Source organism: Engraulis encrasicolus, chromosome 23 (genome assembly GCF_034702125.1).
Source record: "Engraulis encrasicolus isolate BLACKSEA-1 chromosome 23, IST_EnEncr_1.0, whole genome shotgun sequence".
Lineage (NCBI taxonomy): Eukaryota > Metazoa > Chordata > Actinopteri > Clupeiformes > Engraulidae > Engraulis > Engraulis encrasicolus.
The window spans coordinates 26934888-26962488 of NC_085879.1; the positions used below are offsets into that span (position 1 = coordinate 26934888).

The 27601-nt window shown below is 43.6% G+C and overlaps 1 protein-coding gene across 1 annotated transcript; it reads right to left on the minus strand.

The window, feature by feature from the left end:
* Positions 1-32: 32 nt before the first annotated feature.
* znf711 (zinc finger protein 711) lies at positions 33-27544 on the minus strand. The gene is made up of 11 exons (XM_063189885.1): positions 27080-27544; positions 24756-24846; positions 24298-24395; positions 21688-22044; positions 20465-20830; positions 18545-18712; positions 12258-12395; positions 11160-11315; positions 10400-10543; positions 5918-6184; positions 33-3472 (listed from the first exon to the last, which is right to left on the minus strand). Exons 3-11 carry the CDS (start codon positions 24374-24376, stop codon positions 2454-2456), a joined length of 2694 nt encoding a protein of 897 aa, XP_063045955.1. The 5' UTR covers positions 24377-24395; positions 24756-24846; positions 27080-27544; the 3' UTR covers positions 33-2453.
* Between the last annotated feature and the right edge of the window lie 57 nt (positions 27545-27601).

The window sequence follows — 27601 nt, forward strand, 5'->3', positions numbered from 1 at the left end:
AGACAAAATCAAAATCAAATACGAAGTGTATCGTTGTTTTTTAAAATTTTATTTTAAATAATCCTAATTTAGTATGCCTTGCCTGGCCTACACACTCCTCTCCCCCCGCATACACACCAATAAAAAAATATAAAGAGAAATTAAAGTGCTCTTATTTTTTGTTTACTAAGATATACACAATCTTTTGGAGCAAAAATGTTACTATACATAGAACATCACACACTTGTTTAAAAAAAAGAAAAGAAAAAAAGATTTGTTATTCAGTGCATGTAAAATAACACATGTAAGGCCTGACAGAATTCCATTAATGGTTGGCAATGCGTGCAAGTCCATCCACTTAGATGGGCATTTACCTATGAGTGCATGAAACACACACACACACACACACACACACACACACACACACACACACACACACACACACACACACACACACACACACACACACACACACACACACACACACACACACACACTCTCTCATCCAACTCGAGCCCTCGCCCCCACACAGACACACTTAGAGACACATCATTCAGTTCATTCATTTCGTGGCAGGTCAGCGTGCTTCCGTGACTGACTCACATGGTGCCAAGGGAGTCAAGTTAAAAAAACACCACCACATTACAGAGTTTAAAATAAAATAAAAATTCCCTCTTTTTTCATGACACAAAAGGAGTGAAGGCCTTCTAGAGTGTTGATACCGCGACACAAGACCTCAGAGCTGCACTGTTCTTCTTTAAGTACAGTGTATGCGGCCACAAGTACTTAGGGTTTTTCTTTTTTGTAAGTGTAGTTACCAGGAACAAGTGCTCAAGTCCATCACGAGAAGTGGATGTGAATGTTCCCAAACACATGAACGCACGAAACAGACAGGAGCAAACCCACTCGCAGACACACACACACACACACACACACACACACACACACACACACACACACACACACACACACACGCACGCACACACAGTCACATGTGCAAGAATACGCACCCACGCAAGCTCTCTCTCTCTCTCTCTCTCTCTCTCACACACACACGCACACACACAGGTGCTGGTGTGAGTGGCTAACATCACAAACCACAGCACATTAACATTCCGACATGATTCCGTTGATTGATTGGCTTTTGAATGAAGTGAACAGTAAAAGATTTTACATACTAAACGGCTTTAAAAAAAAACAAACAAAAAAAACAACCCAACAAAAATACAGTGAGCCCTGAAGCGTTTTGAAGCTTTCCGACTCTCTCCGCACTCATGACTGGCGGATGACAAGTGAAGGTGATTGAAAGCCTTGGGGGCTTCAGTACTTAGCAAGCCTCAGTTGAGTCTCGCACACAAACACAGGCGAGAGACACGCCGAGTAACATTTTCACATCATGTGCGCATTGTGTATCCGCCTGCAGCCTGCAGTTTCGGCAAAGTGGATATAAAAATAGACAGATTTCAGGACCCTGAATGTCAATTGATGTCGTTTGCCTGTTTGTTTGTTTGTAGTATTTTGTAATGATTTCTTTTAAAAAAACATGACACAAGTTCTCCAACCGAGTCTCTTTCTGTGACAACACATTCTCTCGTCATAGCTGTACTAGTACATATCATTTTTCTTTAAGACCTATTCCTCTGAATGGGGAAACAAATTGCACAAAGAAAATTAAATAAAAACAAAACACAAACAAAACGAATACAAAACAAGGACTGCTGTTGATTAGAGTGTTATTTTTTCCGATCGCTAAAAATGCTCCTTTCCCCTCCAATCCTGGTGTGCAAAACAGCTCATCTGTGGCACCAGGGTGAAGAGGTCTGTGTGTGTGTGTGTGTGTGTGTGTGTGTGTGTGTGTGTGTGTGTGTGTGTGTGTGTGTGTGTGTGTGTGTGTACATCTGTGTGCATGTTTGTGAGACTGTGTATACACATCAAGGGGGTATTCCAAGAAACTGGCTCCATAGTAAACCAAATTAAGTTAACCTAGTGGCAAATCATCTAATAGAAGAGCCCCACTAGAGTTCTCATTTTCACTCCCTAAATGAGACCTGTGGGCCATCTAATAGCAGGTTTGGCACTTCCTTTAGGTTAAACTGGACAGGTTTTATCCCTTCACCTAGCCAGGCTGTGCTCTCCTAGTGACGCAACACTTTCAGTGTTGCAACTTAGTCAGGTCAAGAGCAATGCAATTACTTTCTGAGTTCCCGAAAATACGGGAACTCCTCCCACTTTGTCGGTAAGCAAACAACCATAAGCATACCAAGGGAGGTCGGTCAACCATCCCGTTTGGGAAATGTTTATTGTTATGGTCTTGGTCAGACCAAGTCTCGAAGAGATTTGAACGTCAATGATAATCAGGCTACCCTTCACCATATTCTTGGAATACCCCCCATGTGTCGTCTGTGCAGGTTTGTTGTGTTTATCATCCACAACACAGTCCGTCCCCGTCTGTCCGCCCGCCCGCCTGCCTCTTTTCACATCAGCGTCTCTTTGTGGTGTCTCGCGATGTGCTGGCTCTTTTCCGAGGGCCGCCGGAAGCCCTTGGTACAGTAGTCGCATCGGTGCGGGTAGTCCTTGGTGTGAATGGATATGACGTGGCGCTTGAAGCCCGAAGCGTCCGTGCTGTTGTACTCGCAGTACTGGCACTGGTAGACCTTGCGGCCGCTGTGCGTCTTCATGTGCTTCTTGAGCTCCCCCTGCTGGCGGAAGGCGCGCTTGCAGCGCTTGCACTTGAAGGGCAGCTCCTTGGTGTGCACGGAGAGGATGTGGCGGCTGAGCGCGAAGGGGTCGGAGGTCTTGAAGTCGCAGTGGCGGCACTGGTGCACGCGGTTGCCCTTGTGCGTCTCCGAGTGCTTCTTGAGCTCGCTGGGCCGGTGGAAGCCCTTCTCGCACACCTCGCACTTGTGCGGGAAGTCCTTGGTGTGCACGGAGATGACGTGACGCTTCAGGTCGCTGGAGTTGGTGCTCTTGTGCTCGCAGTGCGGGCACTGGTGCGTCTTGTGGCCCTGCAGCGCCTCGGCGGCGTGCCGCGCCAGCTCCTTGTCGTCGGCGAAGGCCTGCGGGCAGTGGCCGCACTTGTACGGCAGGTCCGAGCCGTGCTTGCTCTTCACGTGCGTCTTCAGGTTGGACTGGTCGGCGCAGCGGAACGGGCAGTGCGCGCACTGGAAGGGCTTCTCGCCCGTGTGCGTGCGCATGTGCTTCTTGAGCTCCGACGGGTGCCGGAAGCCCTTGGCGCACTCCACGCACACGTGGGCGAAGCTGCGGCTGTGGACGGCCAGCAGGTGGCGGTTGAGGAGCCCCTGCTCGGCCGTCTCGTACTCGCAGTACTTGCACTGGTGCATCTTGGGCAGCTCGTCCTTGTCGCGCAGGATCAGCATGTTGTTGCCCAGCGGGCTGGTGGCCTCGTGGTAGCGCCGCGTGTACTCGCTGTATTCCGGCGGACGTTCGCGCTGATCCGGTACCCGCTCTCTTTCCCGCTCGAGTTCCCGATCTCCTGCACAGTCAAATAATGGGGTTAATAACAATATTATTTAATTTTTCATTATTTTAATCAATGTTATATAAATGATTTTACATTAATTAATTTAATTAATTTCATATTAATTAACTTCCTACTCCAGAGTATAACTCCTGTATAACTCCAGACAGAGTATTTATTACAAAACTGTGGCATTTACAACCCAAATTACTAGTATTAATTAATCTCACAGTGGAGGCAAAAGGTTAATGTCATTGCCACTCCACAGCAAGACGATTACCCGCCCACTCTGCTCCGGGTGCCACTAGTGTTTCAATATTTTTTTCACCTTCCAGTGTTGATATTTACAAAATGCATAACGTTTGAAATCAAACTTAAAAAATGTTACACTGACCAAAGAATAAAATCAACACCCTTTTTGAGTGGGACCAAATCTAAAAAGGAGTCAATTTTAATGATAGTATAATGGTTAAATAATAATACATAGTAATATAACAATTTATAGTATAGTGTCTATATAATATAACATAATGTATCGGTAATGTGATGTCTCGTAAGTATATTATATTACATTAAAATATGATTATATAATATAATAATATAAATAATATACAGTATCTATACAGTATAATACTGGTTAATTAAAATGGATGCAGGAGCTGCTACTGTCAAGTCTAGTCATTTGAGACTCAAGGCTGACTCAAGTCCAAGACGAAAGTCCGCATCTCTGACACAGTCATATAATAATTTTTTTAATAATATAATATAATATAATATAATATAATATAATATAATATAATATAATATAATATAATATATAGCTATATAATAATACAGTGAGTCCAATATGTATTTGATCCCTTGCTGATTTTGCCGGTTTGCCCACTAATAAAGACATGATCAGTCTATAAATTCATGATAATATGTATTCAAACATGGAGAGACAGAATATCAAAAAGAAATTCCAGAAAATAACATAAAATAATATATTTGAATTTATTTGTATTTAATTTAGGCAAATAAGTATTTGACCCCTCTAGCTAAAGAAGATAAAGTCCTTTGTGGCAAAGCCCTAGTTGTCTAGCACTGAGGTCAGATGCTTCTTTTAGTTGATGACAATGTTTGTGCATATAGTATAAAATATTTTTGCCCATTTTCTTTGCAGATTATCTCCAAAACATTAACAGTTTGTGGCTGTAGCTTGGCAAATGGGAGGTTCAGTTCTCTCCATAGAATTACTATAAGGTTAATATTTGGAGACTGTCTAGGCCACTTCACGACTTTAATATGCTTCTTATTGAACCACTCCTTCGTTGCTTTGACTGTATGTTGTGTATTATTGTCATGTTGGGAGATCCAAAAATGGCCCACACTTCAGTGTAGTGGTGGAGGGAAGGACGTTTGCACTCAGGATTGCACATTACATGTCTCCCTCCATCCATTCGTTGACGATGTGAAGTTGTCCTGTGCCTTGGCCAGACAAACACCCTCAAACCATAATGATACCACTTTCATGCATGATGGTGAGGAGGGTGTTCTTGGGATCAGACAGCAGTACTCTTTCTCAAAACACATTGAATTGTGTTAATGCCAAACAGCTTGATTTTGGTTTCATCTGACTACAGCACCTCCTTATCATATCCTTAACCAGTCTGATGTCCGTTGGCAAACCTCAGGTGGGACTGCACAGGTTCCTTCTGAAGTAGAGGTACCATGTGTGCACTACAGGATTTTAAACCTCTGTGGCATTAAGTTCTACCAGTAGTTTTCTCAGTGATTTTGGTCCCAGTAGCTTTGATATCATTGCCTAGTTCATCCCGTACAGGTCTAGGGTGCTTTCTTTCTGTTCTCATGGTTATCAAATCCCTACAAAAGGTCAAATCTTGTATAGAACCACAGACAGGCTGATGGATAGTCATTTCGTATTCCTCACATTTTGGAAGAAATGCATCAACAGCTGGGTCATTAATACCCAGTCTCTTTCTTGTGGCTTTGCAGCCCATTTAATCTTTGTTCAGGTCTAAAATCTTGTCCCTGATATCATTTGACCGCTCTTTGGTCTTTCCCATGATGGTGAGGTTGGAGTGTGACTGATTCACTCATACTATGGACTGATTCTGCTGATTAAATGTGTCTTTTATGCATGTTAGTATGTACAGGTGTCTTTCATTCAGATGATAAGTTGATCAGAAGTGCCCATCTGGTCTGTGGGCCCGGAACTGTAATCAGTTGGCAGGGGATCAAATACTTATTTTGCTCGATGAAATGGAAATAAATTAATATATATTCTCTTCAGTTAATTTCTGGATTTCTTTTTGATATTCTGTCTCTCCATATTAGAATACATATTATCATAACATTTATTGACTGATCATGTCTTTGTTAGTAGGCAAACCAACAAAATCAGCAAGGGATCAAATACATATTTGGACTCACTGTAGGTAATTGATCTTTTCTTACTGTGTGCTGCTGCTGCGTCTGCGTTCTTGTTGTTGAGGATGCAGGAGCTGCTGCTGCTGCTGAGCTTGTGGCCCTCCAGGTGGGTGTGGAAGTTGACCTTCTTGTTGGTGGTGAAGTCGCAGTCGGTGCACTGGAACTTCTTCTTCAGCACGTGGTCTGGGTGGTTCTTCATGTGGCGCTTCAGGAAACCCCGCGTGCGGAACTTCTTGCCGCAGATGTGGCACGGGTAGACCGTTAAAGGCTGGCCGTCTGGCCCGATGATCACCGCTACGGGGTCCAGCAGAGGGGAGGGAGAAAAAAAGGAGAACGGAACGGGGTGGTTAGTATTTGTTAACGTATTATGTGAACATGAAATTTTCATTTCATTCTCATAACTTTTAAGAACGAGTGAATTGATGTGATAATTAGGTAGAATACTAAAGGTTGCCCATCCAGGCAGATGATCCGGGGAAAAAGACAAAAGGGTGGGGTTAGAATAGCCAGGCCACAGACCAAGGCTCGAAGAGATTTGAAAGTCGATGATAATCAGGCTAGGGTGGGAAAGGGGTTGAATTTGGAGAGGAGACCGCTTTTAGAAAATTTATTTTTTACAGTAGGCCTATTGTGAATTGAACTGAGCTCTGAGGAAGGTCAGCAGACCGAAAGCTTGACTGATTGAAAAGAACACAAAGAGGATTTAAGTGTGCAGACATTTTTCTTTCTATTTGCACAGTTTTCGTTTATGTTTGGCACCTTTTAATCGAGAGTCCGGTGTGATCCGGTCAATTACAGCAGGGTATTATTAAAATATTGTGTAAAATATATTGTAAGCACTTTAAGGGTTGGCCATCCGGGCTGATGATCACCGCCTTGGGGGGGGCAGGGTAAAAGAGAATGAGGCTGGAAGTGGAGATGAGCTTTTAGAAAACATTTTCTTCTTTTCAGTTGAGTTGTATTTGTTAATATATCGTTTTGCATATTGAGTGAACAACACTTAATTTCTATTTCATTCCAAAACCTTTAAAAGAAAGTGAATTAAACAAATGTTCAGTTGGTTGGCCACATCAGGGCTGTTGATCACCACTATGGGGTCGGAGAAAAGACCGAGAGATGAAGTTGGGGGTGCGGCATTGAACTTTTAGACTTTTTTTTATCAATATATTGTGTCGTAAATTGTCTCAGCATGTGATGTTCATTTAATTCTTATAATTAAAAAAAAGTGAATTAATGTAATGTTTAACTGCTGGGTCTGGGATCAGAGAGCATGGTGGGTAGTGGGGGACGGGGTTGGGTGTGGGTGGAGAAGAGGCAGCTTTTAGAAAATTGTTCTTTTATAATAGGGTAGTGTTAACATATTGTGTAATATATACCGTGAGCACTTTTCATTTCATTGTCATAAATTGAAAACAAATGATTAAATCCAAGCTTTAACATATATCGTTACATTACGTTCTACTGTAATAATCTAAAGATTAACTCAAGATGATGTACTTACGACATAAAATGACATTAACTCAATAATGTGAAGCATAGAGCACTTACATAATTACTGTATGAATCTATTTGTAGTAACAATAAAACCATAATAAATATAAATTAAATCTCTGTGCCCTCTAGTCCAGCTGAGATCCTGGAAATGATCATTCAGCGGTCTGGCACGGTCTCGCTACAAAACTATAATGAATGTTTTTAATCTCTACGTCCTCCAGTCCAGCTGAGGACAAAGAAGCTGGCCCCAGACCTACCGAATTTTTAGGTTGATTTTGTTACGACGTAATGTCCGGATCAGTCCGAGGGTGTTCATTTGGGGCACGAGTCATTATGTGTGTTTCAGGGACCGATTTGAATCTTCGGGATTCGTTCTACTGTTGATACAATCGCAACTGAATCAAACATGTTTGATATTATCAGGGCTAGTTCGTTCTAGTACTGTATAAGTTAATGCAGTTACTTGCAATGGCACCTTCATTACGGGAGCCAGTTCTAAATCTTCACTGCGGTCGTTATGTACCGTATTTTTCGGACTACAAGTCGCACTTTTTTTCATGGTTTGGCTGGGCATGCGACATATACTCTGGTGCGACATATATATGTTTTTTTTTCTCCACGGGAGAGCACTATGTGCGCAACTAGGCCTATGTTGTGTTGCCTAATACCACTGATAGAAAAAATGCTACAACTTAGCCTACCACAACAAAAAATAGCATTTACAATGACGACTGAATAGAAATATACCACCCAAAAGAAGTTAATATAGCCTACTGCTGAGTTCAAGCTGAAAGTAATTAAATATGCAGCCGAAAATGGCAATAGGGCAGCTGAACGAAAGTTTGGATGCAATGGAAAACTGTTTGGGGACTGGAGAAAAGCGGAGGAAAATGTGCATGTTGTGAAAAAAAAAAAAAGCTATCTGAAGGTTCAAGGCCCACGTCTAGAAGAAGAGCTGAATACAGGACAAATGTGTTCTCGAACAACGCGCGCACTGCGAGTCAACGGTCTTGTTATGGGCTCCATGACATTGCCAAAGAAATGAATAGGACTTTTTGCGGAAGTCAGGGACCTCGTGGATTTATCGCGTTATGCAATGCAATCCCCTCTCGTGGATTTATTTGCGCTAAGGGTGGTTGACGTTTAAGGGCGTAACGCAAAAAAAAAAAAAAGTTTTTCAAATTCCTGAAAAAAATGATAGATAAAAGTTGGAAAAAAATAGAAAAAAATAAAGCACTTAGTGGTCTGTGGAATTTCACCTTATTTTTGCCATTTTTGGGAAAATGTGTCCTGCATCAACACATAGCATAGGCATGTCACACCGCAGGAAAATGGAGTCACACCACAGGGAATTCACTGCATTATGGCCATTTTAATCCTTTTGTATACATGACTGACATCTGAGCTCATGCTAACTTGATAATGATATTGTGTTTAATCTTAATATGTGTTTTCATTAATAAAAAAAACTTTTTTTTCCTCCTATAAGGGCAGTCACACCACAGGACACCATAAAATGAACCTAAGCATTGCGTGACAGAAAGATTGCAATATGAAGACATATTAAGAGGTTAAGAGTCACCTTAAACTTCCACAGCACTCTCCAAGAACTGAGGTACTGACTGGTTAGGAGCCAGTCTTTAAGACCCTTGTAGTTGGCCTTGCAGCTGCCCATTCACAGACATTGACATACATGTCACCCCACAGGACGCAATTTGTGTTACGAAATTGAACTTGTAGTTAATATTACTGTCTTGAGTTTTTTCCACATTCACATATCTTAATCTTAAGTTAAGATTTATGCAATCATGCCAAATGCTTCATACATTATTCAAAATGTTGTTGGTTAATTTATATATATATCATTATATATTGTTTCATTAATGTTACAGTCACACCGCAGGAAATTTGACATATAAACCTTTACATAAATCTTAACAAAAATGTTTCTTCTCATCTAAGACTAATATGAAACATAATGTACCACATCTTCTTTTATTGACATTTGTTTTTTAAAGGAAAATAACAGTTTTGTAGGTTTTTAACCAATGTTAGGAAAAAAAACAAGGCGTCACGTCTCCCACCCCTATGCAACGCAATCGCCTCTCTATCCGAGAACAAGCGTCTGTGTTATTAAAGACTGTCAGCCGACTTCCAGGTGAAAATCGGTCATTTCCGCGAGTTTCTGACAAACGAGCACAACGTGACACTACCATAGGCTACACAACATGGATGAAATCCCCCTCACCTTTGATACCATCATGGGCTGAAGTCTCAGAAAAGGGGGTAAAGAAAGGCGTGCTCTGGAGACGGAACAAAGTTGCCTCGAACCCTCCCACGGTCCAAACGCAAAACAATGCCGAAAATTGAATGTTGTTCTGACTACAGGGCAACATGGCGCGTTATCACTGATTCTTCTTTTTCATTTTGTGGTTTTATGGCGGTTGGCAAACCATCTTAGTTGGTGCATTAGGCTACCACCACCTCTGAATGCGTTGCCACTGCTTCAGATGCTGGTTTATAAAACAATGCCGTCTTTGAGCAGCAGCTTACCATGCGCCAGTTATCACAACATAGATTCCATGGATAGAATAACCTTTCAAAAATGTGCGACGATTAGTCCGGTGCGACGTATATATGTTTTTTTCATCTTCAAAATGCATTTTTGGGCCGTTGCGACTTAAACTCCGGAGCGACATATAGTCCAAAAAATACGGTAGGTGTGGTGCACTCAAGTCTCGTTCTAATCGTACAAGACTGACAAAAAACAGTATAGGTCTGTGGCTTACTTTAGATCGCTACCTTGTTACCCCCAGCACTTGATTGGCTAAGGCTGCCACCTTGACAAGAAACACCTACCACCTTGACTAGGTCCCCTGAAAAGATATATTATGTAACATACTGTATGTCATGTTGTGAATGTAATTGCTGAAGTTGCTTAGCCTAAAAATATACTTTTAACGCCCCACCACTTTGACTAACAAAAAATTCTGGGGGAAACTCTGAGCTACATACCGGTCTGGCACTGCCGCGTCTCTCCCTTCTTCTTCTTCTTGGCCTTCTGCTTGAGCGCTCTGCTGGTGCTGATGCTGTCGCTGATCTGCAGGTAGGGCGTCACCGCACCTGGCTTCGCCTCCAGACGACCCTCTAGGTTGTTACCTTGAAGACAGACAGGAGATAGGTCTCAGTCACAGTCTGGATGTAACCAGGGCACTAAATTAACACTAGCCAACCGGCCAAATGCGGGTGAAAAATCAGTTTGGCTGGTAGTAAAGACCAACTTACTACTGACCCATTAGTGAGTGTGTGTTTGCCTAGTAAGTTACGTAAACATCTCCTAGCTATTTTAGCTGGTGATGACAAAGGTTAATTTTGAGCCCTGAATATAACGAAAGTGTTAGCAGCCTTTGTAGATGAGATAGCCAGCGACACCATTCACTTTTTGCTGAAAAAGCAATTGAGCATTGTTAGTTGACTTGATGACAGTTAGAATTCCTTATAGAATTCTTTTGATTGACAGTTGTCCTATCAGCTAAAAAGCGAATGCAGATGAAGGCCAGACGGCTGAAACCGCTCTGCGTTTTTATGTTTGTACACCCCAATATGAAATCAAGGGTTTTTAATGACTTCAACCTTGACTCGGAGGAGAGTGCTTTGGATTAAGTCAGTCATTTAGGGTGGAAGAATCCTCGCAGATCAACCGTGGATGCTTCAAAACGGTTGAATGGAATACAATACAAGAACGCCGTCCATGTATAAACGTCAGTGCTCTCACCATAAGCAGCAGCCCAGGCCACCGGCACCAGGGTCTTGGTGGTGGTGGTGGTGGTGTTGTTGTTTGAGTCGTCCATTTGGGACTCCTGCATAGCAGAAGCCTCCTCCTCACCCACAATCACCTCCATGTACACCTGGTCAGACACCTCCGCACAACCTGTTCAATACACGCACAAGCACAGTTTTATTGCCAACGAAACACAATGAGGATGGATCACATATTACAGACAACATCTGCTGCATTGTTCCTTTAAGAAGAACATCCCTGCCTTAAACGCCTCAAATAACTGTGCAAAGTGTATTCTTTTTCAATTTTGATTGCTGACTTGATATACAGTATCCCTTTCATAACGACACTGGTACAATTGGATACCCCCCCCATACATACACACACACACACACACACACACACACACACACACACACACACACACACACACACACACACACACACACACACACACACACACACACACAGTACCTGAAACAAGTACATACTTTGTTTTTGTTATTTCAATGTCAACACTTAATTGAATATTGGTGAGCAGCCTTGAGCTACGTTCACACACGTTACTCGCTTACTCGCCACTCGCTCATGCAATGTTCGCTACACGTTCCTGTGGGTTTAACGGCCATTGCGAAAGCGAGAAGTTAACTGTCAATAATCCGATTGCAATAGGTTACTCGGTTACTCGTCTCACTCAAAGTTAAAAAAGTTAAATCTCAGAATCCTCCCAAATCGCATCGCTTAGTACTCTTATTGCCTCCTTGCTTCGCTGGCACACATAGACATTCTATTGACTTCACTCGCTGAAAGAGTAACTAGTAGCAATGTGTGTCAATGTAGATGAAAGTTAAGAAGACACTGTTTTCTTTTACTTACATTTTTTTTTGGAGCGAACAACATGTTTCGCCCAGTGCATCATCACACGTTGTTTGCTCCAAAAAATCAAATAAGAAAAAAGAACAGTAAACAGTGTGCGGTGTCTTCAAACTTTCTTCTTTGATCACCCTTTCCAGCCTAATCCCTGCACCTGTATTGCTGAAGGCTTGTGCACAAGGAAGGACTCTCTTGCACTCTGTGTGAATGTAGCTTTACCCATTTCCTCGTCTCCCTGGCTGGTGTCCTTGACGGTCATGTAGACCATCTTCTCCCGTGGCAGCCGAGCGCCAGGAGCCGCCTCCAGCACCGCGTGGCCATTCTGGAAGTCACTCTCCGTCACCACCTCAGTGCCCCCTGAGCACACACGCATTCACACACATGCACACGAACACACGCACACACGCAAAGGAACACGCACACACACACACACACACAAACAAAACAACCATCCATATGTCACTGTAATTATATGGAACACCCCAGTGCAGCACACAATGCACACAACACAAATGACTGTGACTGTGTTTAACTGTGGGGGGCGCGCAGGGCATTTGCTCCGGGGCGCAGGGCCCTCATGTATTGGATGTGGGGGCCCTATCGTGACCTTGGCAGGCCATATAGGGGGCCCTATCAGTGTCTTGCCCTGGGGTCCCCTAGGGAGACGTGTGTGTGTGTGTGTGTGTGTGTGTGTGTGTGTGTGTGTGTGTGTGTGTGTGTGTGTGTGTGTGTGTGTGTGTGTGTGTGTGTGTGTGTGTGAGTGGGGGGTGGGAGGTACAGTACCTCCTAGCTCAAGGTGCCTCAGAGGCACTATTGCCAGATGGTGGATATGAACAAGGCTGGACTGGCCATTTGGCATACCGGGCATTTTCCGGTGGGCCCTGCACCCTTGTGGGCACCTATTTTCAGATTATTTTATTTTTTACATTTCTGAAAATAGGGGCGCACGAGGGTGCGGGGCCCACCGGTGAGTCAGTTCTGCGCTGCTAATTATGAGGGCCCCCTTAAAGCCAAAAGTGCCAGGGCACTATTTCTTCCCCAGTCCAGCCCTGGATATGAATCTGTAATACTCTGTTCGTCTATCCACCAGCTACAGTTCATTTCTAACCAAAGTCATAACCCTCACGCAAACAAACAACCCACCAGTGTTAATTTCGTCAACCACGACGATGACGAAAATATTTCGTCAACGCCCCTTTTTCCCTTGACGATGACGAGACGATGACGTACTAAAAATTGCCTCAAGCAAATCAAAATATGACGAAAATAAAAAAAATATTTTCGTCAAGGAGACTAAGACGAGACGAAATTTACAAGCCATGGACGAATGGACATTAAAAATGTATAATTGTTTATAATTAATTTGTAATTTGTAATTGTAATATAGGCCTAAGTGTCTTGAACTTCATAGGTGATTGCGCGCTCACGCTATGTTGCCTCGCTTGTATCTGCTGGCAGCCAATGCATGGCGCGGCTCAGTCAGTAGTTCTGTAGCCTAGTAGTTCAATGAGTCCATTTAAGTTGAGTTTAGGTCCTAAAACATTCCCAGAGAAAGAGAAAAAATAGCCGACGTTGAGGGAAGTGTTCATTTTGAAACATGTTCAACAACCCTCTTATCCATGACTAAGACATGTGTTTCTGCAGTAGGTAATGACAGTCGCGCCAATCCTCCTCTGATACTGTCATTCTAAACCTCCTCGAGCTTCCACTATTCTCCTTTTCACTTAGGCTGTCTTAGCCCGGCGTTCGTTGTCTGTTCTTTTTTTGTAATGTTTGCTATATTTGTTGTTTAACCATATGAGTAGGCAGCAAGCAAATCATGAAGGTCGGATTTGTGAATTTATTTAAATCAGTCACCGCGGGAGCGCGCGCCAGCAGGGGGAAAGTTGGCCTGTCTAAAGTAACAGAGGCACGGCTACTGTAGCCTAGTTTTGAAAAGAATCAATGGATGGGCGATCGCTAAGGAGTTTTAAACTGTTGAGATTTGAAACTTGTTCTCGTCGAGAGCAACGCTAAAAGACCCAAGGAAGTCGACAGCATTTCCGTGCGTCTTCAGCGTCTTCCTAAGTTCCAAAACTCTTTCCAGGTCATGCTTATCGAGCCTCGACACCCCCGACAAACAAAACAGCATTAGTGTTTAAATATTTGTATGTGCGTGTCCTTTCTATCGTCCAGTCTGCATACCCCTGCCTAACTATTTTTCCTGGGACTTTTGCAGGGCATACGAAGTGTGCTCGCGCAATCTATTTAAGCCTATTCCACACATGCCGCACGAGTCATTATCGTTCTCTGCTCGCATTGCCAATTAAAAACAAAAACCGCTAACTTGCATAGTCTAACATCAGCAGTATTTTATCTGACTCGTGGTCATCGGGAAGCCACTATCAGGGAGACTTCTTGAACTTCATGCAGACTTGGGATGTCTGGTCTTCCCACTGCCGACAATCTGCAGGCTTTAAGTCCCGCGGTCAGGTGAAGAAGAGCGTATAGCTTCCTCCGTGATCAAAAACTCAAAATGAAATAGAATATGCAGCAGCTTCTAATGCACGAGAGAGAGAGAGAGAGAGAGAGAGAGAGAGAGAGAGAGAGAGAGAGAGAGAGAGAGAGAGAGAGAGAGAGAGAGAGAGAGAGAGAGAGAGAGAGAGAGCGCAGCCTGCACCTGGATGTGTGTGTGTGTGTGTGTGTGTGATGCTCTTTTGCTCTATGATGTTGAAATTGATTTGGGTTTTGGTGGAAAATGACCAAGTAACAAGGTGAATATTTGCTGCAATAGGCAATATTAGTAATACTTTGTGAAATAACAATAGCCATTGTAGGTTATTTATTTTACACAATATTGACTAAAATGACTAAAAATTGAAATGTTGACTAAAATTTGAAATGTTGACTAAAATGACTAAAATTTGACTATGACTAAAATTGATTTTCGTCATTTTGACTAAGACTAAGACTAAATTGGGAAGGCAATGACTAAAATATGACTAAGACTAAAATTGATTTTCGTCATTGTGACTAAGACTAAGACTAAATAAAAAAAAGCTGACGAAATTAACACTGCAGTATACCCACCCACACATACACACACACAAATGTGTGCATATAATATAACCAAAGTCATGTCCCTTCCCACACACAAACAGACAAAAACATTCACACTAACTCACACACACTGAATTACACCAAACACACAGAGTGATTTACACCAAAGTCATAGCTACCTGTGTCCCTTAGCCAGATTAAATCTAGTGAGCTGCCAGGCAGGCAGGCGTTGTAAACAACCATTACATTTCATCTCATTTCCATACAAATAATGTATTCGGTGGCTTATGAAGGAGAAAACTTGTGACTCAGAAGACAAGAAACCCAGACAGTTATTTACTTTCCCATTATTCAGATGATTATTTTTCTGACAGTTTTTCACATCAGGAAGAGGAAACAAAACCACTGTGAATGCAAATGAGGCGAAAGTAAAATGTCAAACGAGTTTAGTTGAAGGCAACTCTGGACAGTTTTAATTCTGGTGTGAGAATCAGATGGTATTTATCTCAGGAGAGTGGACCTGATGAGCCAGTGGTTCTCAACCCTTTTTGAACAAATGCCCTCTTGACCTCATCATAAACCTGCCAACGCGCACCCCTAGTATTAAAACATATAATAGACTAATTCTATTATATCAATATTAGGTAATTCTATTTACCATTTTACTATAATGCCATACCTGCCAACCTTTCAAAAAAATTTTGAGTAGCAACTTATCGCGGCGCGGCAATTCACGGCGCAACAACTTGGCATGGCAAAGCAACGGGGTCGCCGGCGGGCCCATCTGAGAGGCTACTTTGTTTTGCATAGTCTGCCCTACACCTAGGGTTGCCAAATGTCAACAGGGAAGATATGAGACACTTCATTCAGGCAGGGGGGTCCTCCCCCAGAAAAAAATGCTTTTCTTAGATGCAATTTCCTGCATTTTAATGCATTTTAGCCTAACATCCCGTGTATCTGGCAAATAGTTTATCTTGCTCTTCACAGTACTTTGAACTACCATAATTTATTAAACTTTCATGAAAGATTTTTTTTTTTTTTGTTTCACACCATAACACCAATAAAATGCTATGATATAGTGTGCTGGAGGCCTCTAAATTAACTTTACTGATCACCAGCCAATATGGCTGTTAATCTTACTAGTCAAACATACCACCAGTCTGGCTAGTAGGCCTAAGTGGCTATTAAGTTATCCTATGTACCAGCCAAACAGAGCATTTGGTCACTTGGGGGGTGTTAAGGAGCTGGAATTGAGTATGAAATTCAAGCATTTGCTGATTATTTTTTTGGCTGTAGAAGGTACATGTAGGAAAATGTATAATTTGATTATAAAATACAGAGGAATTTCAGTGATTTTTATGAACAAAAAGTTGAATTGTAATGATTCTTACATCATCTCCCCCAATATTAATAAATGGTGATGTCACCTACTGTGAAGAAGCATCAGCAGTAGAGAAAAAGATAAAGACAAGTGTTATCTAAGCTAGGATAATATCAGGTTAATATTATTACGTTGGGGGCTAACATCAAAATCACACTTTCAGCATTCATTCAGTACAAAATGCGTCATGTAGTGGCTCTACTGAGGGACGGGGGCTAATGGCCAATGCTCTTGGAACTTCCACAGTAACTTTTGAGGGGCATCGCTTCTTTTTTTTCACTTCTCTGCATAATAGTAGGCCTATCTACCCTCATCTGCCGTCATGAGTTGGCTATTGTTCACTGTTCGGCACATATATGATGATAGGAGAATTGATTTTATTAATAGATTGCCATACGTGATTACGGATAGTAGTCGTGGAGTGATGCATATTTGGTATGACGCACGACCTGTGTTACACCTGTTCACAGAATGGGCCATGACTCAGGGGGGAACAGTATTCCTATACGGTGTCATGGTAGGTTACGGATGTAGACCTACTCCGAGCACAACCGTTAGAACTATCGCTTTATTTTCCCGAGTTAAAATGATCCGGCGCAAAGGGAAACCGAATTTAGTTTGCTGCTAATCTGCTAATTTATTGCGCGGTCATCGACACATTTTCTCATTCGGAAGTAATCTCGTGTCGGTCCAATATCAAAACAAGCAACAACATATTGCCGTCAAATACGGCGAATTAAATACGGCGAAGTTTACGGATTTAACAACTGGACGCAATTCACTATTCCCATACAGGCTACCTTTCTCAAAGTCCATTTACCTTTGAAACGGTGATTTTGACGATGCTCACTACAGCGACAGTACCAAGATGGATAATACATGACGACAGGAGGAGGACACTTGTTTCAGAGATTATAGGAGTACATTAACCAGTCTCTCTGCTTGTGTGATTAGTTCTAGATTTCGAAGCAAACTTTCTGTCGGCAGCTGATGCCTCGACTCGAGAGGAGCGCAGCATAACAAATGAAGACATCCAAACTAGTTCTAGCTCTCTGATTGGTCAATATTCCCCCCACACGTTGCTGGCCAATGGAAAGGCCAGCGCGAGACAATTGCAAGCAGAGCCATGTCTACGGCTCTGTCTGGTTGCAAGTCTACAGAGCAATTTATAAGGGCCCATGAACACACTTTGCTATTGGTTTTTCGCGTATTTTGAAGTGACAGCGCCGTAGTTTGATGTCAAAATCCGTATCTGCTACACAAAATGCGTAATGGTCGGCAGGTATGTAATGCACAGCATGTCATTCTCAGATCTATGCCATTCCCCTTCTTCCCCTTCCCCTTGTTCTTCTCCATGACCGGCTGAACTTTCTGAAAGCCCAACTGGGAAACTCCAACTCCCATTGTCATTGTGGCACAGCACTCCACAGCACTCAGTGCTCACTGCACACAACGAAATTGCATTTATGCTTCACCCGTGCAAGGGGGCAGCCCTGAATGGCGCCGGAAAGGGAGCAGTGCAGCGGGATGATACCAAAGAAACTCAACAGAAGAACAATCTCTCGGGGGGAAATGCATTGGCCACGGTGTAGTACGGGGGCGTTGCCTGAGGACACGAGTGGATGGAAAATTAACTCCCTTGCGCATGGTCATTGGTCAGTGGGTGCGATGGATACAATTTCCGTACTCCCTTGCTCATGGGCAGTGTGGGCGACACCATGATGGATAATTTGTGGCCAAATTAACGGCAGCTGTTGGTCAGTAATTGCTGGGGGTAATTAAGGACAGCTGACAAACATTCACGCTGTCCTATGACCTGTTCCACACTCCGACCCTCGCGGAAGTGTCATTGCATGCTTCCCTGATGCTTCCAATACTGACCGTAGAGGAGCCTCTCAAGCCTCTTTGTTGATACCATGCTCAAGGTAGCTCAGTCATGGAGGAGGATGGGGGAGAGCACTGGTTAATTACTCCCCCCCGCCACCAACCTGGTGGGACTGAACTGAACTGAGCTGAACTGACTGACTTGACTGAACTTTTTGGGGAGCCCCGATGAGGTTTCCGAAGCTGGATTCTTACAACTCACCTATTTCAACGTCCTCGTCGGTCTCGGCCTTGAAGATGTAGACCTTGATGACATCGGAGCCGTAGCCATCCTCCTTGGAGTCATCGCCATCGTCATCGTCTTGCGTCACCTCCGTGCTAATCTTCAGAGGGGTGTCACCGATGTCAAGCTTCTCTCCGACATCGTCAACTAAGCCGAAACAAAAAAAAACCAAGATGCACGTGTTATTGTGTCAAATGCATCACAATACATCATATTTTTCAAATATATTTTTTAGGGCTTTTTTTGCCTGTCACCGATGTCCAGCTTCTCACCGACATCCTCCGCTAAACCAAAAAAAAAAAAAAAAAAAGGATGCACGTGTTATTGTGTCAAATGCATCACAATACAGTACATAATATTTTTTAAATATATTTTTAGGGCTTTTGGAGGCAGTTGGAGATAGTGACAGGAAGCGAGTGGGAGAGAGACGGGGAAGGATCGGCAAATGAACTCGCCGGGTCGCCGGGGTAGTAACCCACTGCCCTACCGTTAGGCCACGGCAGGGCCCACATTACATCATATTGAACAATAAGTCCTAAAAACTGTTACTGAGGGGGCGCTGTGGCGCAGTGCGCTAAGTCTAAGCCTAACATTTGGGCTTGCATGCCCAAGGGTTGAACCCAGGGTTCGAATCCGGCCCGGGTCATCTGCCATCCCTACCCTGTCTCTCTTTGTCCACATTCGCTTCCTGTCACTCTTCACTGTCCTATCGGAAATAAAAGCGAAAAAGCCCATAAAAAATAAATAAAAAAAAACCCTGTTACTGAGTTTGGATGCTTAAGAATGTACTCAGTTCCAACCTGATCCTCATTTCCTGATCTCACTCCCAGGTGTAAATGGTAAGCACCAATTTGCACTACTAGATGTTAACCCAAAGTCCGCCTAAATAAGGATCCTGCACTTGGCAGCCATACTGGAGATTCCTCAGGACATTTATTTCTTGGGAATAAGACAGGCTTTTATGGTCTCCTAATTAGTTTAATATATTTCTTGTTAGCCCTTACAGTATTAAATGTTATAGAAACGCCGTTCTTCATAAATGTTTATGTGTGGGTCAGTGACGTTTCAGCAGTAGCACACTGCTTCTCTTAGAGATCAAAATGTTTTTCATGTCACCCCCCCCTTTATTCCCTGCTTTTATCTTTGCTTTTTATTCTATTTTCACCAGCCATGCCTTATGCTTTTATTTCTATTTTATTTCATGTTATTTTATTTTACATCATTTTATCTTATTTTACTGTACAGCACATTGAATTGCATTCATGTATGAAATGCGCTATACAAATATGCCTTGACTTGCCTTGCCTAGCACAGAGTGGTGCAACGATAGCCAGTGCCACTATTGTATGGATTTCGTTTGTTTGTTTGTTTTCAGTGGACTATATAAGAAGCATATTCATTGTAGCGCATCAACCACCAATTACTAATTGGGTATTAGATGAGTATCAGATGCCTTTGCTCTAGCCAGGCCGTGCCCTCCTAGTGACGCAACACCTTCAGCTTTGCTACTAAGTCAGATCAGGAGCAATGCAAGTACTTTCTGAGCTCCCGAAAAATCGGGAACTCCTCCCACTTTGTCGGGAAGCAAACAACCATTAGCAAACCAAGGGAGGCGGGTCAACCATGTCGTTTGGGAAATGTTAATTGTTATGCTATTGGTCAGACGATGATAATCAGGCTACCGTTGCGTCACTTGAAGTCTTTGACCCATGTGCAGATATAAGCCAATGGCACTCACGGGAGATCATGAGGTAGTCCTCCAATGTGGACAATCTCAGAAGCATATTCATTGCAGCACATCAACCACCAATTCCTAATGAATTTATGGGTATTAGCTGTCGTTGCGCCAACTGAGGTCTTTGACCCGTGCGTGTGCAGATATACGCCAATGGCACTCACGGGAGATCATGAGGTAGTCCTCCGACGTGGTTTTGCCGTCCTCGTCCGCCTCGGTGTTGATGGTGACTGTGGAGGCTGGCAGGCCCTTGTGGTGGCCCTGGTGGTGATGGTGGATCACATGCGCCTCCTCCACCTCCTCCTCCTCTTCCTCGTCTGCCTCCTCCACTTCCTCCTCCTCTTCCTCGTCTGCCTCCTCCGCTACCATCACCTCCTCAGACACCAGCTCCTCGTGCTCCAGCGGGCCGCCCACAAACACCCCAACCTGCTCCCCCATGCCCACCTCCTCTTCATCCTCCTCGTCCACCATGAGGCCTGATGTGGTTAGGACATGGTGATGATGATGGTGGTGGTGGTGGTTGTCCTCATCTGTACAAGAGGGGTATTGACAGAGGTGAATCACACAACTTTCTCTGAGAGAACAGCAACAGCGGGACATTCAGAGTAGGATGTAGTGGCACCCTCACAAACACAAACGCTTATATTCGTACACACATGCACATGAAAACCTGTCACAAGCATCCATAAGGATTTTTGTTCCAACGTATTACATGTAATGCAGGGATGTCAAACTCAAAACAAATATGGCCCACTGAGTCATTTCATTTGGCCCACAAGATAATTTCAAATGTGTATTACAGTTGCCCCCCATACACCATAAATGTATAGCGTATTAAGACTTGACCATGAAATTTCGTGCATCACAGGAATATGAGTGTGCCCAGACCAGTGAAAGAGCTCACACTCAAATACCAGAGAATATGTGCAGGCACATTTGAACTGTGATGGTAATCTGTTTGTGAAATCTAAATATGAGTAATAAGCATGTGTGTGCACAATTGTAGTCAGTTTTAAAAATAATTATTGATGGTTTTTTTTTTTTAAATAAATATTGAGGCCCTCGACTTCACTCACGATTTTGATTTTGGCCCTTGGTCAATTTGAGTTTGACACCCCTGATGTAATATAACAGTTCAGGTCAGTGGACCCACTTATGCCTCTTTTCCACTGCCGTTTTTGTGCTAGGCCTACAGCTCGACACAGCGCGATTCGGCCGCCACTTTTTGCTTTTCGACACAGCTCAATCGCAAAGCAAAAAGAGGGGCCAAGTCGCGCTGTGTCGAGCTGTAGGCCTGCCACAAAAACGGCAGTGGAAAAGAGGCATAAGTCAGACATCACACACACAGCAGGGGACACACACAAAAGCACATGTAGACCGTGCTCACCTTCCTCCAGAGCGGCCTCCTCCTCTTCCTCCTCCTCCCCGACACCCTCGTCCTCCTCCAGCTGCTCCTCCTCCACCAGCGCCTCCTCGATGGCCACCTCCTCTTCCCCCAGTAGGGACTCGTGGTGGTGGGCCAAGATCACTCCTCCTCCACTGGCCTCCTCATCCTCCTCTTCTTCCTCCTCCTCCTCCTCTTCTTCCTCCTCCAGGTCGGGGGCCTCCACCACCTCGGCCTCCAGGGCCTCAGCCTCCAGCAGGATGCCCTCGCTGGTCACCACATCCGACACCAGCACCGCCTCCGGCACTGACACCACGATGTGGTCGCCGTCGATGTGGGCCATGCCCCCCATACCCGCCACTAGAGGGATGACGGAGAGGGAGGGAAGGATAGGGAGAGAGAGAGAGAGAGAGAGAGAGAGAGAGAGAGAGAGAAAGATGGGTGATTTGAAGAAAGAGAGAAAGGAATAGAGCAGACATGAGTAAATGTGGGAAGTGTTCATGCAAGACTGTTGCATGCAGTGATTGATGTCATGCAACGATTGTTCATGAATTAAAACTGAGTGCATAATGAACCACAAAGCAGAAATCCATTGTTTTAGTTTCATTCAATTAAATTTTAAATAAGTAAGGGTTAACGTTCGGCGAGAAGGTCGCTACCGTGGAATAGCAGCACGACAGAGAGAATCTTTAGACCCCGACGCGGAGCGGAGGGGTCTTGTTCTCTCTGAAGTGCTGCTATTCCACAAAGCGACCGACTCGCCGAAAGTTAACCCGCTTATTATATGGATATACTTAAATGATTCACACATGGCGGGGACATTTCTTTAGGCCTATTTAATGTTAAGATTGTTGCTGGGCAAAACAAAACAGTGCCGTTGTGGAACACCGCTAGGCAACAGCTAGGTAGCCAGGACAACAGGTGTTGTCTATCACAGCAGCTGATTAGAGTCTTGTTGAAAAGTCGCTTTAGCAGTGAAACGTCTTGTTGCCATTGACAGCGGTCTGTTATAGACCAACCCGTCCGTTATCGAAAATTATTATATGGTTGTGACGTCATCTGTCGAATGCTCCATTCATTTCAACGGGGCTCCCCAACGTTCGGACGTCTGTTATTTTTCGATAACGGACGGGTTGGTCTATAACAGACCGCTGTCAATGGCAACAAGACTTTTCACTGCTAAAGCGACTTTTCAACAAGACTCTAATCAGCTGCTGTGATAGACAGCACCCGTTGTCCTGGCTACCGCTGTCAATGGCAACAAGACGTTCACTGCTAAAGCCACTGGCTTGTATACAAGTCAGTGGCTAAAGCGAATGTTTCATATCACTCCGCAGGGGGTCCGGTCTTTTGTCACTCTAATCAGCTGTTGTCCTGGCTACCTAGCTGTTGCCTAGCGGTGTTCCACAACGGCACTGTTTTGTTTTGCGCAGCAACAATCTTAACATTAAATAGGTCTAAAGAAATGTCCCCGCATGTGTGAATCATTTAAGTATATCCATATAATAAGCGGGTTAACTTTCGGCGAGTCGGTCGCTTTGTGGAATAGCAGCACTTCAGAGAGAACAAGACCCCTCCGCTCCGCGTCGGGGTCTAAAGATTCTTTCTGTCGTGCTGCTATTCCACGGTAGCGACCTTCTCGCCGAACGTTAACCCTTACATAACAGACGTGCGAACGTTGGGGAGCCCCGTTGAAATGAATGGAGTATTCGACCGATGACGTCACACCATATAATAATGATAGATAATGCCCTTTTCCAAGAGGTGTTCATTAGTTCAACGCATCACCAAGAGTCAAGTACGACTATGCTTTGATACATTTTTCAGCAGGACACTAACAAACAGCAATGTCTTAGCCATCTTGCATGTTCTAATCACTACCAAGGGTGGCTCTGACACCATGGCGTGGCTAATACAGAATACTGTGTATTCTACATCAGGAGCTTCTCCACCGAAGTTCATTTTATTTATTTATTTCCCCTTGAGATGCGACATCTATTGTCCGAGGGTGTCCTAATGACAATACAAACAGAAAGAAAGAAAGAAAGAAAGACAGAAAGAAAGAAAGAAAGAAAGAAAGAAAGAAAGAAAGAAAGAAAGAAAGAAAGAAAAAGAAGAAAGTCCAGCACGATCACAACATGGGCAAGTATGTGTGTGATTGGACTACATGGTTATGTGTGTGAGATTTTTTGAAGTACTTTTCTAACATTTTATTCTAATTATTTATGACTTAAGCCCATTAAGGTGTTCTCTGCCTATTAAAACCTAAATATCTCAGCCTCCGAAGCACATAAAAACATGAAATAAGTTGCATTTAAAAGCCAGGACCCTAATTGTGCATTAGAATGTGTTCATTCAGCTCTAACATACCCAAATTGTTAATAAAACCTCAAATCTCAAGAGCCTGCATGCAGCGTATGTTGCTCCAGGCTACAATGGATTAATGAACAAGGAACGCTCAATTTCATTGTACTTGCTAAATTGACAACTGAAACGACATTCTATTACATTGTGAATCAGGTGTAAGGGCTTCCCCACCGAAGTCCTGCATGATCATAGCATGGGGCATCTATATTCTAGTATATTGTGAATCAGGTGTAAGGGCTTCCCCACCGAAGTCCTGCATGATCATAGCGTGGGGCATCTTCAGATCCTGGGAGTGGAGCTCCAGAAGGCCGCCGCCTTTGTCCATTGGCTCTGGTTACGCTGAGCTACAGCAGAGAGAGAGAGAGAGAGAGTGAGTGAGAAAAAGAGTGAGAGAGAGAGAGAGAGAGAGAGAGAGAGAGAGAGAGAGTGAGTGAGAAAAAGAGTGAGAGAGTGAGATTAAGAGAGTGTGTGTGTGTGTGAGAGAGAGAGATAGAGTGTGTGTGTGTGTGTGTGTGTGTGTGTGTGTGTGTGTGTGTGTGTGTGTGTGTGTGTGTGTGTGTGTGTGAGAGAGAGAGAGAGAGAGAGAGAGAGAAAATCAGAGTTAAGAACATCTGTGATATGACTTAAAATATTATTTGGGAATTCCTTGTGTTTTCACTGACTCGTCAACGCTGCTTTGAGGAGGCCAGTACTACCGTACCTACCTTCACATCTGATTCCTGTTTTGGGTGGTTGAGTGCAATGGGAAGGTCCTATTCTGATTCATCTGTTTCATCAGAAAGCAGAAGACGACGACTGGGGAGAAAGATAGTGGGTGAGTAGGTGAGAAACCCAAAAGTTTCTCAAAAGCATAACAAAAATCCAAAAAGTTCTGAATACCAGAATATCTAGAATGCTACAAAATAATGAACAAAAATACAGTTTCAGTGCACCAATGTTAAGAATGCAATGGGCACTTTCATAATTTGCTCTTGAAAATTAGCTCCACCAGGGGGCTCCAGAGCTACACACGCACACACACAGAGGTCTGGTGAGAAGAACCAGGCTAAAATTCTGTCACCCCCAACTGATTTCAGCTCTTGCGGCAGCACCAGGGTGTGGGGGTTTCAGGTGGGTTGACCATAGCCCATTAGTCTGGTGTGTGTTTGGATGTCAACACATTTGGGTCTGGGTCCGGTCCGTACCTCTAGTGCAGGGGTGGGGAACGTACTGTATGTCTCAAAGGCCATTTACGGCCTTTGCCTTGCGGCCGTAATCAGGCCCCCAATATAATGTTAATGTTATGCAGTTTCACATGAAATATGACACGCTTTGTAAAGGAATCTTAGAAATTACATTTGCAATATAATTAGGTTATATTTTCAGCCGTCTTCAATATAGGCCTAAAGTGGAGGGGGAAATCCTGGTTTGTGGTCATAGTAGACCCTTGGAGGACTTTATAACATTTGAAGTGGCCCCTCCATTGGAAAAAAAGGTTTCCCACACCCTTGCTCTAGTGGTTTGTTTTTAAAATACCCTGTTTATTATTCTGTTTTCCTAAAACAGTTTTCACTTTTCGCTGCCCTTCAGCTGCAGTACCAGTGTGCACTCCACAAGTGCTGTAGACCAGCAGCCTGATAAACCAGCCTAAATGTGAGACTGTGGGTGGCGTTGGTTTACTAGGCTAGTAGACCAGTGATTTACAAAGAGGGGGCCGGGGACCCCTTTTGAGCATGGAAGTGCCCACAATGTTTTAAATTAGTGAATACTTAATATATTGTATACCAGAATACTGGTAATATATTGTATATTTTTTCATTGTATCAATCAATCAATTTGGCCAATGTCTTACTGACCACCCATAAAGAATAAATTCAAATGTTTGTTGGGTGCACTTCAGCATGCATAGCAGTCCTGAAACTGGACCCCAAACTGTCAGACTGGGTTGCATGTCATTGTTCTGCAAAGCCTCTTGTGCGTAAATTATGTCCTCTCTGACGTTGGAAAAAGTTGTATCCTCGGCTCTGTTGCTTGGCTCAGCGCACATGTTATTATGGTAAAATTATATATCATTGTTGCTGTCCTAAACGTTTTGGTGGATTCTTGGTCAGTGCATGATGTAGTTGGACCTAGTTGATTTTCTCACGGTACGTAGGGAAACTTCGGAATGACGTAAATGGTCCCTTGCGTCATTACAAACATCATCTGGAAACATACATCCATTTGGGAAATATCATGGCATGATGCTAGACTGTAAGATTCTTATGTGAACTGCATAGCGTCTTCATTGGTATTGTAAAAACCAGCACGTGCACTGCAGAAATGAAAAATGATAACAGTTGCATGCACATTCTTGCAATTCCGCTTCTCTCCCCTGCATCGGTCATGCCTGTTTATGTACCCAGAGCTCTTTGCAGCACCGCAGCTTTGAGGCAATGGCCGCGCATTTGGTTGCTGCCAGGTTAGCGTGCAAGCACCGTCTCACCCCGAAGGAAAAACAGTCTAACGTAATGTAAACATTCGTTTAACGGATTAAAACCATGCCGTGTGAATGGATAGTGGAGACGTATGCGGCGCTATTGCATTTTTTTATGATAAGGGTGGTATTTTCAGATGCACGATACAAGCATTCCGTGAACTCGATACCCAGGCAGCTCAATGCAGGCATCCTGCGACAGCAACCGACATCTTGTCTTCCGCCATTTTAATGTATGCTATGTTGCTAACTAGCGCCACCAAAATCGCCATATGCTATTAAGTTATTTCTATGCATTGCATATCCCGACTCAAAGCTGATATTGACATACTGTTGCAACATGCAGTGCACAGACCACTACGTTTGGGGACGTCGACGAATGGACACTGCAAGTTGTCGACGTACAGGCTAGCTAACTAGCTAGCTAAAATAAGCATGCAGATGCTAAATATCGCATAGGCCAGTCTTCGGCTTTGTTGTGTTTTCCGAAAAGGCTTGCCAAGGCCCTAGCAGGCCAAGCGGGCCCGTGGCCAAAATTCAACGCGCAAATTGCACCGGTGAAAATGATTTTACCTGTTATTATAAACTTCGTAATGCGTCACCAAATATCCTGGTTTTCTGTCATTTAATGTGTTGTAGTTTTCCTGTATTTTTCCTCGCTATGGCTAATGCGGCCTGTACATTCTGAATCCTCGAACACTTTTCCAGGCCTCAGCCAATCAGGCTGTTCGTTGACAACAGAGGAGGGAGGGGGGCAGACAATACGCGCGGCCTTGCTCACTGCTGTCCTGTCCATTCACGTCACTCGCTTGAAAGCTGGAGCGGTTTCTGTTGCTGTATGAACTTGACTTTTCGTGCAGACATGAAATATTAGGTCCAGCAGCATACAGTGGCTACAGTCCATAAAACAGCACATAACCTTTGAAATATGTAAAAGTGTTACAAACCCATTGTATTTCGGATTTTCTAGTTTTCTAGAAATGTGCTTGAAGACTTATCAAGCTCAAGGTACCCAGAATCATAGTCTATATAAAACCTGGGCCCAAAAATGAAACAGATGGGCCTAAACCAATAAAAATAAGTTATTATTAATAA